General features: G+C 49.1%; 1 protein-coding gene across 1 annotated transcript; it reads left to right on the top strand.

The window, feature by feature from the left end:
• The first annotated feature begins 6786 nt into the window (after positions 1–6786).
• LOC125546127 (cysteine-rich receptor-like protein kinase 10) lies at positions 6787–10165 on the top strand. Its single transcript, XM_048710285.1, has 6 exons — positions 6787–7649; positions 8512–8693; positions 8958–9177; positions 9246–9483; positions 9605–9755; positions 9866–10165. Exons 1-6 carry the CDS (start codon positions 6791–6793, stop codon positions 10163–10165), a joined length of 1950 nt encoding a protein of 649 aa, XP_048566242.1. The 5' UTR covers positions 6787–6790.
• The last annotated feature ends 6165 nt before the right edge of the window (positions 10166–16330 follow it).

Here is a 16330-nt window from a genome sequence, read left to right on the forward strand (position 1 = left end):
TTAGATTGGCGAGTTGTGGTAATTTGTTTTGCTTCTCATCAAGTATTGCCTGCAACATAGGACGGGGGAGCAAATCATCATCACTTGTCCGCGCCGTAGTTCGATAAAACCCCGCTGGAAATCAAGTACCCGGTGATGGAAGATCTGGAATATGTTGCTCTGCTACTGCCTATATATATTGTAAGTGACAAGAAGATGGTTAATTTATAATCTAATTGAGAGAATAAATGTGTGTTCGCTAATTGAAACGAAGTGCGCACCATATCTCCAAAGCCTGACAGCTCCAAGTGACTGACGTTGGATAGAGATCGGAGAAGTTTGCATAAAGCTATTAGCAAATCTTTGTCATCTTGATGATAGTAGCAACTTCCATGTACCTGCCGAACTTTAGGCTTGTCCAGGAAGTGGATGGATGCTTCGACAGGAGAAGCCGCCTCACACACGGTGACAGCGAAAACGCCAAGGCGACGAAACTGAACGACGAGGTGGAGTGAGGCGAGATGAGGGGCGTCGACGAGGAAGCTTAACCTTGTTCCTGCGTTGGATGTGGGCGAGTTATCAATAATGAGGTTCTTGAGCGTGTCGGACGCGATTCTTGAGATTTTGGACATCTCCGTGCCTCTGATCTCGAGGTCTTGTAGGACGGGGAGCCCGGCGCTGAGGTGCTTCTCAAAATCCTTGTGGAGACATACGTTATGGAGGCGCAGCTTGGTGAGGCGGTGGGTGCCAGGACCAGACGCCAGAGGAGGCAGCTTGATGCCGGAGACGTCGAGGGTCGCCGGGGAGCACCGGAGGCCACGTCGAATCCACCTGCTGTGCGACCTGCAGTAGGAACGGTCGTGGAGGAGGCGCATCCATATGGGCCAGGATGAGGGCACGCTCAACCGCAGGGTGCCCAGCGGCCAGGCACACGCGCCGCGACGGAGCAAGAGACTGTCGACGAAATCGTCGAATTTGTCGAGCTCCGCCTCCCTCGTCCTCCTCCTCATCGTCGTCCTCGCTGAACCGGGGTTTGAAGCTCACCTTGTGCTGACGGCGGGCCACGGATGCCCACTCACCTGCGTCGATGTCGAGACACGGCGCCGTGAGCCAGAGGCGGCGCCATGTCGACGACAGCGCGCAGGTCTGCACGAGCTGGCGGGCCTTGAGGCACGACATGATGCCCTGGAGGAGGCACTCCGGCAGCTCGCTCAGCCGGTCCACATCGTCGGAACGCCGTCGCTTGGCCATGGAAGCAGATGCTGGGGAATCCGATCTGATCTCACGTTGCAGGGCCCGTCCGCTTTCTTGACGCCGAAATTTGTTTAGATCCGATTCTCCCGGACCCTAATAATTTCCGTCGGTCCGTGGACCCGACACACGTAGGTCCGTGGACCCGAACAGATCATCAAAGTGGGCCGTTTACAGCTCTCGCATGAACAGCTCCGTTACAAAAAATAATCAGAGACGGTCGCGTTCTAGATCAAATTGCAAATCCATTGTGTCCGTGGCGTCCATATATTTTTGGGAAAAAAATTATATGAGACCAGCTCTTACTGTTAGCAGGTGAGATCCGTCCTGATGGATAACACATGACATTCACAAATCGTAAAGCATTCACAAATCACGTGTCATCCATCAGAATGGGTCTCGCGTGAGACCAGTCGCATAGAATTCTTTTTCATATTTTTGGCCTGTTCGCTTAGAAAAGGAAATAAACTAGCCTATAGCCTATACAAAACCTAGCGATCGAGAGAATCGAGCGCAACGAAAGTATCGCACGTCGTCTCCAACCCATGCACCTGATCATCGATCGTTCTCGACACATGGTCCAGCCGATGCGTATGCCGCCGCCGCAGCCCTACGAGTACGACGACTACGACCCCACGAGGGGCACGATCTCCTGCTTCACGGACCACGGCCTCGCCGATGACCCCATCTCGGCCGCCACGCTCGAGGCCCTCCGCGTCATCCTCGTCGGCCACTACGACGAAGCGTTCCGGCGGCTGCCCGTCGAGGACATGCCGGACGGTCTCGACCTGACCCAGCTCGCCGACCGCGGCGGCTTCTGCCTCGGCCTCCTCGATCCCGTTACCAACATCGTCCTCAACACCATCTCCCTCCTCCCACACGGATTCGAGTTCGAGGCAAACCCTAGCCCGGCGCCGTCCGGTCCAGGACGCAGGATGCCGTCGGGCCGCCGAAACGAGAGCAGAGATGCATGGCACGGCGTCGCGTGCAGGTCCAGCGGGTGCCTCCTCGAGTTCATGAGGGCCTACTTCGGACTGCTCAGCGAGGAGCAAGCCGGGCGGTACCTCGTCTGGGCGCGTGCCGACATCGCCATGGCGGTTCTGCTCGTCGAGCACGAGCTCTACGTCGCCCGGCCTGCGCCGCCGGACCCTGGCTCTGGGAGGACGCGGCAGTCTCTCAGGCTCGCGGCTATGCACATGCAACACCCTTCGCCGGACAGCCTCGTGTCGCTCGCGACGGCGTGGCTTCCACCGCAGAAGCTCGAGATACTTGCCCCCATCCTACGACACGACGGCGGTCGGAATAGGCTGGCTGTCCAAGACGTAAAGAACATCCTCCACGTGCTGCGCCACCAAGACGACATCTCCGCCATGGCTACATTGCAGTCACCGCCGCCGCTTGAAGAAGGCACTACGAGCTGCATCTACCTTGGAGATGGCCGGATCGCGTACACCACCATTGTCCAGCGAGCCGGCGACCACATCGCATCTCTACGGCGTCTTCAAGACACGCAGTCCACGCTAATCTCTTACTCCATGGCACCATCGTGGGCGACACGCACGACGGCGGGTCCGCGCGACTCCCCTTGCGCGTACATGGGGTGTCTCGACGTGGACAACGCCCGAAAATGCCCGTACGTAAGGTCTCTGGAGATGTCCCTCCTGGGCACCATCCATGGATTCTACCTCAGGGCGCTCGCCATGCTGCCAAGCTATGCCGCGCGCCACCATGTACGCGGCATCCTCCTCGCCGGCCACTGCTACGGCCCTATGGACCCTGTCTCCAACATCATCCTGAGCACCGTCTGGTATGACGCGAACTTCCCGCTCCCCGTGGCTGATCGTGGGATGCAGGCGCACGACATCCTTGACACCCTCACCATGCTCAGGGTGGTCACTAGCTCCCTGCACGGCCTCATAGCTCTCCTGCACGCCAACTCCGGCAAGCATCTGCCGTTGCACGAGATCTTGAAGTACCTCTGCTACAGGAAGTGCGACTTGGCCACCATGTTACAGCCACATCTACACCGGAGCTCTCCCAACCCTTTTGCCAGCGCCGCCGCTGCTGCTCGTCACCCGCAAGCGTCCGCTTGGGCAACATTTCTTTCATCATTGGCACCGACGAAGCTAGACCAGATACGATCCTCGATGATTAGTGCCACTGCCAACAACACTGCGCTTTCTTACGAGTCTTTGACCCAGATATACAACATCCTCAGAGAGGAAACCCGGACGGCGATGATTCTGCCGGCTCCCAGACTCTGTCGGACGGCGGTGAGCATTCTCACAAGAAAGAGGGAGGCCTATGCTCACCAGCAGAGCTTCATTCGCGGTAGGATTGAACAGTTACTGCTGGAATACGCGCGTCGCCATCCTTCAGAAACAAAATATGATCTGGATTTTATATGCGGTGTAGCCGTAACAGTAACCGGTCACCAGGATCAATGCTACCATGTCAATTTCATGGCAGCTACCAAATCGACATCCAAGAACACACTTTTCTTTGCCGAGTTTTGGTGGGCATATCAAGATCAGTCAAAGCCTTCCGTATGCTGCCCTCTGCCCCAACCGTATACCATGGGTAAGTACTAAATAAGTAGACTTTTCATCCTTAATATGTTGAGTTCTCAAGTATATTTAAGGAGTGCAAACTTCTCAAAATAAATGTGCATTCGTTTGGTGCAAATTTGGTTCTGCCAACAGGTCGTTGCTACTACGGCCAGGAGTCTGCTCGTAAGCTCGCCTATCCGGATGACTCCATCGACTATTTCTCACACGACATCACTCATGGCGGACTAGATGACACGGAAGGCATACTAGACACGGACTTTTTGTACTTCGACTCCGAGAGGGACGCCGAACTTGCCAAGGTCTTGCAGAGGATGGGCAAGAAAGAAGAGGTCATGCAAAGGTCCTCTACTGGAAGGCGTGCTGAATGGACCGCCGGTGTTCCTCTGTGTTAGGTTTATTCATGCTTTGAATTATAATGTAGAAATGTTTGGAGAAAGCTGGATACACTAGTTAACGAGAATAGTTGGGTGTGGATCATAGTTTTAAATAGCCGGCTATAGCTCCGCTATAGCTGTTTGAGGGTGTTGCCGCTAAATGATTTCATGTACAATTTGCCGCTATAGCCCAGTTATAACTGTTTTTAAGGGTCGCCGCTAAATATCATAGCCCGCTATTTAAAACATTGGTGTGAATTAGTGTAAACCTTAAACTTGTTAATTGCTAGCTCAATGTGATCAACCATTTGACATCTGCCTCCTCCGTGGTGATGGTAAATGGTAGACCAGCACCATACGTAAAACCTTGAAAACAAGGAAGGCCCAAATAGATTAGGGACAACGCAGGCGCCGCAACCCCACGATCCTACACTTATCAAATCTCCAAATTTCCAGCCAACTAGGGGCGGTTTGTTGGGACAAACTCCGGACCATCTCTCTCTCTCTCTCACTCTCTCAGGTGAAGGTGAATACCCGGCTCGGCAACACACCGGCTCTTACATGCAAGACTATAGACGCCCTGGAGACTAACTCCAGCCACTAACCAGCTAGCTGTTTGTTGCCAGCTCCGGTGGACGGCTCGGCCAAGACCAACCGGCCGTGATCAAGATTAATGCTTACACGGTTAGCATTAAATAATCTACTAATCTCTTTCAACTTTTACATTATGCCCCTAAAAAGTATACAATTGATGTAATTATGTGATATTTGATGTCTTTCTTGCGAGAAAACTTCCAATCTATTTATCTTTAATCATGGCAGTACAATAAATATCAGAAATAATGAAAATTACATCTTGATCCGCAAACCACCTAGCGACGATTACAAGCACTGAAGCGAGCCGAAGGCGCACCACCGTCATCGCTCCTCCCTTGTCGGAGTCCGGCACAAATTGTTGTAGTAGACAGTTGAAAAGTCGCCGTGCTAAGGCCAGCGCACCAAAACAGCAACCGCCGCCGATGAAGAATAACGTAGCTCGAAAGGATCCACCCCAAAGACACACGAACATAGAAGAACAATAAGCGGATCCGAGCAAATCCACCGAGGATAGATTCACCGAAGACACACCGTCACACGCTCATCAATTATGCTAGACGCACCATCGAAACGGGGGCTAGCGGGGAGACCTTTATTTCAACTTTAGGGAGCCGCCGCCGTCTCACCTTCCTGAGTAAAACACAAAACCTAACAAAAATCAAAAGAACGACTAATAACGAAGCCCTCCGCCGGCCCTTGCCAAGATCCACCACGCCCCCATGGCCCTAGGGCCATCAGAGGCGAGGCAGACCTGTGGCGGCACTAGCGAGAGGCACGAACGAGCAAGGCATTGGGAGGAACCAAACTCAACAACGTCACCACTGCCACCTTACAGGCCTCCAGCGGCGGGATTCACCATGACCTCCGCATGCCTGGGTGGCCAATGGTTAAAGCACAATCAGAGATGATGGCCACCGCCGATCTCGTCGCCACACACGGTGAGCTATCGCTTGGTACCAGCCTTTGTGCCGATGAATATAGTCATGCTCATTGTGTTTGTTCTTGTGCATGATGGTTTTAATCCAATACTTTAGGGTTATTTCATGATTATATTTGTGATGATATATTATTATGGATGTTATATTGTTCGGTTAAAATTACAATTGTGTCAGTAATTAGGAGTGGCTAGTTCGACTGGTTACCAACTGTAGTTTGTGACGTGCGGGCATGAGTTCGAGTCGAGGCCCCAGCTTAATTCTAGTGAGTTTTTACATTCAACGTCTGCAAATGGGCCGGCCCGTTTTGCGCGCTCTTCAGCGAAGGCTTTTCTGTTTGCCGCTCGCGAGCATTCAATAGGACCTTTCCTCGCGTTCATCGAGCAGCCGCGAACCCTCTCGCTGAAGGGGCGACCGTGATGGGCCAGCCCAGGAGCTCGGGAGGCAACAACCTCCTTTTTCTATTTTTGATGAGATGGATGTGTAGCCATATGAGAAAGGAGAGAGTCCGGAATGATGATATACGAGATAGAGGTGGGGTAGCAAGGAACCAACAAACCCTTTTTAAGTTTCATATAGGCCAACTTTTTGATGCGATCCAAGCAACCAAACAAACTAAAAACATTCTGTCCGGTCTGGCTGAGACTAATGCAGGCTCCCAAACGGGCGTTGGTGTTATCGTGGTCACCCATCACGTCCACGACCCGGTGACTCCGACTCCGCTGGCTACGTACGAAGATGAATAGAGGACGGTGAGCCCACGACGGCGACAGCAAGACCAGGACGGCGACGCAACCAAAGTCGCCGACGGGGTAGAAGATGGGCAGCTTTCGGTTAGGTTCGGTCTTTTGTGTTCGGTCTTGGGTCCTGGGTCTTTGCAAGAATCATGCTCACCCCACTCAAACGCGGGCCAGTCAAACATTAAATGTTCGGTCTCTCTCGCCGGTAACTAAATACATAGTACATCCCAGCATATCATCATGAATGTGATGCTGATATAGGAGCAACTCGCTCTTGCATTATTTCGCCAAATAAATAGAAAACCATCAACGATCTTCTGCCACTGCCCGGTGTAAACTAGTCGATGGACATGGTTATCGTCCTCTTCCTTCTCCTGCCTTTCGTTGGTGCCGAATGGCAAGTGTGCGGCGGCAGCGGCAACTACACATCAAACAGCACCTACCAAGCCAACCTCCTGCTCCTCTCCTCCACCCTTCCCAACAAGGCCGTGTCCAACACCACCAGCCTCTTCGCCACCGCCACCACCGGCGATGCTCTGGACATCGTCTACGCCCTCGCGCTCTGCCGTGGGGACACCACCGACGCCTCCGACTGCGAGAGCTGCGTGGCTGCCGCCTTCCCTGATGCCCAGCAGATCTGCCCCTACAATAAGGACGCCACCTTGTACTACGATGCCTGCATGCTCAGGTTCTCCAACCATAATTTTCTTCTTGCCAACAGCACCGAAGATCAGAAGAGCTGGATCACCCTCCGGAACAACCTCAACTTCACCATAGGTGGCGACTCCGCCAAGCACTTGCTGTTGATGCGTCTCAACAGCACGGCCCAAGCGGCTGCAAACAGCTCGAGGAGGTTCATCACCTCGCGCTTAGGCGTCGACCTCGTCCCGACGACCGTGTACTGCCTTATGCAGTGCACGCCCGACCTCACGCCCGACGACTGCGCGGCTTGTTTACAGCTTGTTTTGAAGCATACGATCAAGTCCCTAGATGGAGTGCAAGGTGGTCGAATTCTCGGGACACGGTGTAGCATGAGGTACGAGCTATACCACTTCTACGAAGGGGTCCCCATGCTTGCAATTCCGGCCGTCAACGGCACTAGGCCAGCGCCCACGCCCGCTACCAGGTACCCATATTCCCAGTCACACCCACCAGCTGCGGCGCCTCCCCGGCTGGCGCAGACGACCATCCAAGAACAGCAGGGTATGTAAACTTCTCACCCTGTCCAGGACATCCTTAATTGGATTTGATTAGTTGATTCAGAAAAATCGTGGAGAAAAGCTTTTTTAAAGGAGGGAATTCCCTCGGTCTTCGCGTCGAGATGCATACAGCTAAAAATAACTTATCGTACGTACTGATATACATTATCCACACGAAATTTTGTTTCATAGCAGCTGATTTACTCTAGCACATGATGGTAATCTCCACTTACAAAAATTGCTTCTTTGATCTCTATGATAAGTAGCATGTTAAATACGTGGTACGTAGCACTATTACACTGGTATTAGTAGACCTGAGCTTAGAATAGATGAATAAAAATAAATAAGTAGAAGAACTAAGTTTTAAGAAACTAAGCTAAGTGAATCAAAAAGAAAAGGAGGTTCCTTGACAAGGGGGTAAACCGTTAGAATCGGAACGGTTCAAAGGTCACTGACATAGGTGAAAATTCCTGTCAAATATGGCTGGCATATGTTTAATTTGTCAAGCTGATTTCTCATATATTGTCTATCACTTGGCAGAAAGAAAAATATATTGTGTCTATCACTAAATGATTCTGTTTTCATTTATATGAGAACTATACATGAACTAGCCTTTTTTTTCTTAGGACGCAACTCACGCAAGAGGGTGGTGTGGATTATTGCTGTGGTGGCTCCACTCCTGTCAATACTCCTATGCTTCATCTGTTCGGTTATATGGATGAGAAGACGAAGAAAAGGTTTGTTCTAATTATGGTTCATTCACAACAATGTTCCTCTAAAGAAAAACTAGCAATTATTGATGTAGCCAGCCAGGTTAAGTTTCAGTCCCAGATTAAGATGTATATTTATGTATTCTCTCAATTTAGGAAAGGAAAACTTAAACGATCAGGTTGCCACCAATAGACCAGAAGAAGACGAACTTGTCTGGAGATTGGAGGAGAAGAGTTCAGAGTTCACTCTCTTTGACTTCTCTGAGATATTGCATGCCACACATAACTTCTCCAAAGAAAACCTACTTGGACAAGGTGGTTTTGGCCCTGTCTACAAGGTAAATGCACTGTCTTGAAAAGATTCAATACTAAGATCATTCTATAATAATTCTCTTAAATAAATCTAAGATTGGCTGGCCATTAATCAATACACATTCTTGCGCGTACCCTGCAAATACATAACACTTTGCAGAAATAAAAATTAGGAAAATCTTGATAACTTGTTTATTTTGTCTTATTTTGCAATGGATGACCTGTAATCCTTATTTTATCATTTCAATAAAAAAATTATGCCTCCAATTTTGGTTTGTACATATTTACAGGGCCAATTACCAGATGGAATGCAAATCGCAGTCAAAAGGCTTGCCTCACATTCAGGACAGGGTTTTACAGAATTCAAAAATGAAGTTGAACTTATTGCAAAATTACAACATAATAATCTTGTCAGGCTCTTGGGATGCTGCATTAAGGGAGAGGAAAAACTATTGGTGTATGAATATTTGCCAAATAAGAGCTTGGACTTCTTTATATTTGGTATGCACAGTGTAGTTTTTAACCATATTTTGGATTGTGATCAATCCATGTTATAAAATGCACTCTCTAATGTGCAGAAAGAAACAGGACAACTTTTATTGATTGGAACAAAAGACGTGTGATAATCGAAGGGATAGCCCAAGGTCTTCTCTATCTCCACAAGCACTCTCGGCTACGCATCATACACAGAGACCTTAAGGCCAGCAACATTCTCTTGGACCAGGACATGAATCCTAAAATTTCTGATTTTGGCCTAGCAAAAATATTCAGCTCCAATGATAGTCAGGGAAGCACAAAGAGGGTAGTAGGAACATAGTAAGCATATTTCTTCCTTACAATCTACAGCATAAGTAGTGCCTACTATACCATTTATTAGTTGACGAAACGAGTCATATATTTTGATATAATATTTTCTTGTTCTTCTAACTCATTTCAGTGGTTACATGTCTCCGGAGTATGCATCTGAAGGCATTTACTCAATCAAATCAGATGTGTTCAGCTTTGGCGTGTTACTTCTTGAGATCCTTAGTGGAAAAAGGAATTCTGGTTTCTACCAGTACGGAGACTTTCTTAACCTTCTTGGATATGTGAGAGTTTTTCTAAACCCTCACATATACGGGCGTGTTATTTTCGTAGTGGACTTATAACTTTTACCATGTATATGCATATTATGAAGATACTTTCTCGCTTTCTGCAGTCATGGCAACTCTGGGAAGGACGAACGTGGGTTGAGCTTCTAGATGCATCAATTGTAAAGGAGATCCATACATCAGATGCTAGGAAGTACATTAACATTGCACTGTTGTGTGTACAAGAAAGTGCAGATGATCGACCCACCATGTCAGATGTCGTTGCAATGTTAAACAGCGAGAGTGTTATTCTCCCCGAACCAAATCATCCAGGATACTTCAACCTAAGGGTATCTAAGACACATGAATTTTTTGTCCCATGTAGTAATAATGATGTAACCATCACTGAGGAGCCAGATGGTAGATAGTTGATCACTTTATTTCAGTTGTTAATGAAAACAAGCAATCATAGTGGTGTCTGAGTTGTACAAATATTCTGGAGTAATTCAAATATTCTGCAGTATATGGTAGATAGCAGATACTCTAGATGTTAACTATTGTACCTATTGTTATCCAAAAGTAATTCAAGCTTAAATAAGCCCAACATAGGCATACGTAACAAGTGAATAAAGCTACACTACTAGAAAGCATTACATCATACACGGGCAAAACCCAACAATGCACATGGCATATCAAAGAGACATATCTACATCATTTCATTGCTATGCAATGCTTTGGTACACTGCACATGAGTTTTTTTTTCTCGAGAGAGTGTTTTGCAAGGTGTCACCAAAATGTTATGTTGGTTTTAAAATTAAATTTTGGCATACTGTACAATTTTTTTTGGCACACTGTACGGAAAATGTCGCAGATTCAAGGGTTAGATGTTCCGAGTCTGATGATGGAGCTGGCAAACCTTCCTACTCACAAGAAAAAGAGAAGCAAGGATCGGGATTCGACATTTTTGAGTGCACAACATAGCTCCTCCATCATGTACATGATATAATGTGCAGATGGTGAGCATAGTGCAATGGCAGAGCCAAGATTTAGGTATGGGGGGGGGGGGGGGGGGGGGGGGGGCTAAGTCGATGAAAAATAATCCAATGTGATAACTATCGTAATGTTAGAGTAATTCTGTGCTTCGAGGCTATAACAACATAGTTACATTGGTATTAGCCTAGATTTGTCTACAATTGCTGAAAGATCCAAAATATTAATAATTTATCGGAAGAAAATTTTTCTGCTAATGCCCTTTCAATATAGATCCTGCAATGCCCAAGCAAATCGAGTATCTTCTAACTACAAAATGTCTCTTCAAATTTTCATACATAGCTTAAAATTCGAATTGATCTTAATACTAGTGGCACCTTTCTGTTCATAACTTCATGTCTTGGAATTAACATCAGATGTCACACAATTAAAATAGTTACATAAATTGTATATTTTTGACAGGCATAAGATAGGAGTTAAAAGAGATTAATTAGTAGATAGTTTAGTGCTAACCTCGCATAGTTGGCCAGAAAATTGATAAGTGCACGACCGTAGGTTGCGGTGCTGGCGTCGCCCCATGATCTAACAGTAATGCTACATCAACGGGCTTTTACGGGGGTGTTACGGGGTGATTATTACGTGGCAAGTTGTCATTGGATTAAAAGGGAGAGGAACGGGTCCCACCCACCTGAAACTCAGGGAGGGCGGTAGAGAATTAAGGAAAGGCTCCGTAAACGCAAGTAAAATGTCCGTGAGTTTAGCATTTTCGCATGATCTAATCTCACTTTGAGAGAGAAATTGGCAGGAGGCAGCAGCAGGGCAGGACGGCAGCCCTAATCGCCTAGTTCTTTGTAGGGAAGAGCTAATCGCCTAATCAATCGCACATTAATCATGGGAGTTAAAAGTTTGTTTAACGCCAGGACTAATGGCAAATGAGGGCAACATGTGGGCTTTAGTATGGACCTTCTCTGTTTCAGGTTCTACGTTTGAATCTGGGGGGCATAGTACGTCTAATGGCCTATAGTTCTCGCTAATTACTGCTACACGTGGTGCAAAAACTCGATCGATAGGGGGGCTAGTCCCCTACTTGCCCCCCCCCCCCCCCCCCTCCCCCCTGTCTCTCCGCCACTGAGGGAGAGGTGCTATGAAGAGGCGAGATGGGTACTATCAGTCGAGAGAATTATATAAACGCAGTTCAAGAGACTTAAGGAGTCAGCATGAATAGGCGATGTGATGCAACACGGTCTCCGGGGAAGAGATGTGCGAGGGGGAGCCCGATCTTCACGGCTTAGGATCGATGAATGGAGGGGATAAATAGCTGCAAGTAGCAAAAAGAAAGCTCTTGGAAGGAGGGAAAATGGTTTGAGTTTCTAGACTCGTCAATTGTGAAGGATCCATACACTAATCCACACCCAACTATTCTCGTTCACAACTGTATCCTGCTTTCTCCAAACATTTCTACATTATTTCAAAGCATGAATAAACCTAACACAGGCAGACCAACCAACTAAATAAAGCTGGTTGAAAAGTACTCACTCGAATGATTGTAATTAGCAAAAACCAGTAGTCCATTGAGCACGCCTTCCAGTAGAGGACCTTTGCATGACCTCTTCTTTCTTTCCCATCCTCTCCAAGACCTTGGCAAGCTCCACGTCCCTCTCAGAGTCGAAGTACACGAAGTCAGTGTCTAGTATGCCTTCCGTGTCATTGAGTCCACCATGAGTAATGTCGCGCGAGAAATAGTCGAAGGAATCATCCGGATATGCCAGCTTACGTGCGGACTCCTGGCCGTAGTAGCAACGACCTGTTGGCAGAACTGAATTAGCATCAAATGAATGCACATTTATTTAGAGAAGTTTGCACCCAAAATTTGAAGATACAATAACACTCTTATAAAATACTGGAGAACTCAGCATAATAAGGTTAAAAGTCTACTTAATTAGGAGTTTAGGACTTACCCATGTGATACGGTTGGGGCAGAGGGTAGCATACGGAGTGCTTTGACTGATCTTGTTATGCCCACCAAAACTCGGCAAAGAAAAGCGTGTTCTTGGACATCGATTTGGTAGCCGCCATGAAATTGACGTGGTAGCATTGATCCTGGTGACCGGTTAATGTTATGGCTACACCGCATATAAAATCCAGATCATATTTTGGTTCTGAAGGACAGCGATGCGCGTATTCCAGCAGTAGCTGTTCAATCCTGCCGCGAATGAAGCTCTGCTGGTGAGCATAGGTCTCCCTTTTCCTCGTGAGAATGCTCACTGCCGTCTGGCAGAGTCTGGGAGCCGGCAGGATCATCGCTGTCTGGGTTTCCTCTTTGAGGATGTTGTTGGCAGTGGCACTCATCATCAAGGACCGGATCTGGTCTAGCTTTGTCGGCGCCAAGGATGCAAGAAATGTTGCCCAAGCGGACGCTTGCGGGTGGCGGGTGGCGGGCGGCAGCGGCGGCGCTGGCAAAAGGGTTTGGAGAGCTCCAGTGTAGATGTGGCTGTACCATGGTGGCCAAGTCGCACTGTCTGTAGCAGAGGTACTTCAGGATCTCATGCAACGGCAGCTGCTGTCCGGAGGTGGCGTGGAGTAGAGCTATGAGGCCGTGCAGGGAGCAAGTGACCACCCGGAGCATGGTGAGGGTGTCGAGGATGTCATGCGCCTGCGTCCCGCGGTCGGCCATGGGGAGCGGGAAGTTGGCGTCATACCAGACGGCGCTGAGGATGATGTTGGAGACAGGGTCCATGGGGCCGTAGCAGTGGCCGGAGAGGAGGACGCCGCGGACGTGGTAGCGCGCGGCGTAGCTTGGCAGCATGGCGAGCGCCCTGAGGTAGAAGCCATGGATGGTGCCCAGGAGGGACATCTCCAGAGACAGTACGTACGGGCATTGTCGGGCGTCGTCCACGTCAAGAGACCCCACGTACACGCAAGGGGAGTGGTGCGGCCCCGCCGTCGTGTCTGTCGCTGACGGTGGTGCTGTCGAGTAAGAGATTAACGTGGACTGCGTGTCTTGAGGACACCGTAGAGATGCGATGTGGTCGCCGGCTCGCTGGACAATGGTGGTGTACGCGATCCGGCCATCTCCAAGGTAGATGCAGCTCGTAGTGCCTTCTTCAAGCGGCGGCAGTGACCGCAATGTCGCCATGGCGGAGATGTCGTCTTGGTGGCGCAGCACGTGGAATATGGTCTTTACGTCTTGGACAGACAGCCTATTTCGACCGCCGCCGTGTCGTAGGATGGGGGCAAGTATCTCGAGCTTCTGCGGTGAAACCGTGAAAGCCACGCCGTAGCGAGCGACACGAGGCTGTCCGGCGAAGGGTGCTACATGCGCATCGCCGCGAGCCTGAGAGACTGCCGCGTCCTTCCGGAGCGAGGATCCGGCGGCGCAGGACGGGCAACGTAGAGCTCGTGCTCGACGAGCTGGACCGCCATGGCGAGGTCGGCACGCGCCCAGAGAAGGTACCGCCCGGCTTGCTCCTCGCTGAGCAGCCCGAAGTAGGCCCGCATGAACTCGAGGAGGCACCCGCTGGACCTGCACGCAACGCCGTGCCATGCATGCTTGCTCGCGTTTCGGCGGCCCGACCGCATCCTGAGTCCCGGACCGGATGACGCCGCCGGGCTAGGGTTTGCGTTGAACTCGAAGCCGTGTGGGAGGAGGGAGAGGATGTTGAGGACGATGTTGGTAACAGGGTCGAGGAGGCCGAGGCAGAAGCCGCCGCGGTCGGCGAGCTGGGCCAGGCGACACCGTCCGGCATGTCCTCGACGGGCAGCCGCCGGAACGCCTCCGACGAGGATGACGCGGAGGGCCTCGAGCGTGGCGGCCGAGGCGAGGCCGTCGTCCGTGAAGCAGGAGATGGTGCCCCTCGTGGGGCCCTACTCGTAGGGCTGAACGGGCGGCGGCGGCATACGCATCGGATGGACCATTTGTCGACAACGATCGATGATATGGTTGGAGGCTTGGAGATGACGCACGATGGGTTCGGTGCGCTCGATTCTCTTGATCGCTAGGTTTTGAAAAGGCTGCTTTTTTTGTGTGAAGAGTTTTTTTAGGGGTTGTGAAGAGTTTTGTAGGCTAGTTTATTTCCTTTTCTAAGCGAACGGGCCGGGGTGTTTGGTTTGAGCCCATCTCAAACAACAAAATAAAACAGGCCTTGAAATGTTCTCATGTCAACGAGGGGGGCGTCACTTGTGGCTGTCCTCACCTCCTGATCATCTTTGTATCCCTATGAACATTTTTACATGAAAATAAAGAGCGCATTTCAACTCAGAAAAAAAATCTAAAACAAATTTGCATTTGACATCTAATTAACAAAAAACAAATTGCTAAAAAAAACTGAACACAAACAAAATTGACGTCCTTTTGTAAAAATAATAATGCTTTGGTGTTTAGAAAACAATTAGCATGTTCCAAAACAACCAATTTACCATGGTTGAAACAATAAATATGCCATAGTCCAAATAATTAATGTGGCATTGTTTAAGAGGAACAAAATTTGCCATGATCAAAAAATAAAATTTGCCATGGTACAAAAGTAATATTTTGCGTGATGATTTAATTAACAATGCCATGCTTTGTATGAAAATTGAAATATAAAATAGAATGAACTGTGTACACATAAAATTTCAAACAAAAAAAAACTATAGCTATGCTATAACTGTTATGATTCTTAAGGCTGTGAAAACCAAGAGGCTCATAGGAAAACTCATGTGCAAGTGTATAATTATAAACGGTAAAATAGATTCCTAGTCTTTCCTCTAGGACTAGCTCAAGTGTTGCATTATGGTTATTTTCTGATCATGGACATATTTAAGTGTAACGATGATGCCGACAACTTTGAGGACACAATGTTAGGAAAATACTTGTGTTGAATTGAACCAAGCTGATTGTTATACTATGAGATCTTTTCTAAGTGTTTGATGAGTGCATTTTATCGGGAACTCGAGAGTGTAAGCTCCCTAGTATCCAGGTAATTGAACTCGGTAGGGCACGGAACCGTCAAACACTGCCCAGTGCCCGTTAAAAGGGATTTGGTGGCTAGAAGAAACTCGGAAATGCCACAAATTCGTCGATTTCCACCGGTCAGAAACTTGGTACAGTCCTGGCAAGTGGTCCCACCAATGACTAGGCGACGGAGATGTGATGACGGCCTGTGTTTGCCGGGTTTCCACAAACGAAGACTTGGCAATCCTTATGCCTTTTTTATTTTTTTATTACAGAATTCAGGGGTCATATTGATGTCGATCTCCCGTGAAAAAAACTCGGCAAATATCTAATAGGCGGTCCCACGAGAGACATGCCAACGATTATAGACGGTTGGCCTTCCTATGACGAGTTCCCTTCGAAAAAACTCGACTAGACGGTGGGCGTGGGAGCGAGCTCGGCAACCGCAGTTTTTTTTTTTTTTCAGGCTGGACGCGGCCCGGGCTGACACGCACCGCACGGTCGACGCAGGCCCATGTGAGAGCCCACAGAGGCAGCTGGTCGGCACCGGGAGAGAGACGGACGGGATGGACATGGACTCGGTCGCGGTCGGCCAGCCAGTCATTCTCCTCCTCGTCCACTCCACCCAAGTTGGAAAACGAGCGCACTCCCACTCCGCCGCCGTCCTCCA

The sequence above is a fragment of the Triticum urartu genome, chromosome 3 (assembly GCF_003073215.2).
Source record: "Triticum urartu cultivar G1812 chromosome 3, Tu2.1, whole genome shotgun sequence".
Classification (NCBI taxonomy): Eukaryota; Viridiplantae; Streptophyta; class Magnoliopsida; order Poales; family Poaceae; genus Triticum; species Triticum urartu.

Bases quoted from the DNA above. Each gene is read 5' to 3' on its own strand.
- LOC125546127 (XM_048710285.1), top strand. From the start codon at position 6,791: ATGGACATGGTTATCGTCCTCTTCCTTCTCCTGCCTTTCGTTGGTGCC. The intron at 8,694-8,957 runs GTAAATGCACTG...ACATATTTACAG, and splicing joins GTTTTGGCCCTGTCTACAAG to GGCCAATTACCAGATGGAAT. The intron at 9,756-9,865 runs GTGAGAGTTTTT...CGCTTTCTGCAG, and splicing joins TTCTTAACCTTCTTGGATAT to TCATGGCAACTCTGGGAAGG.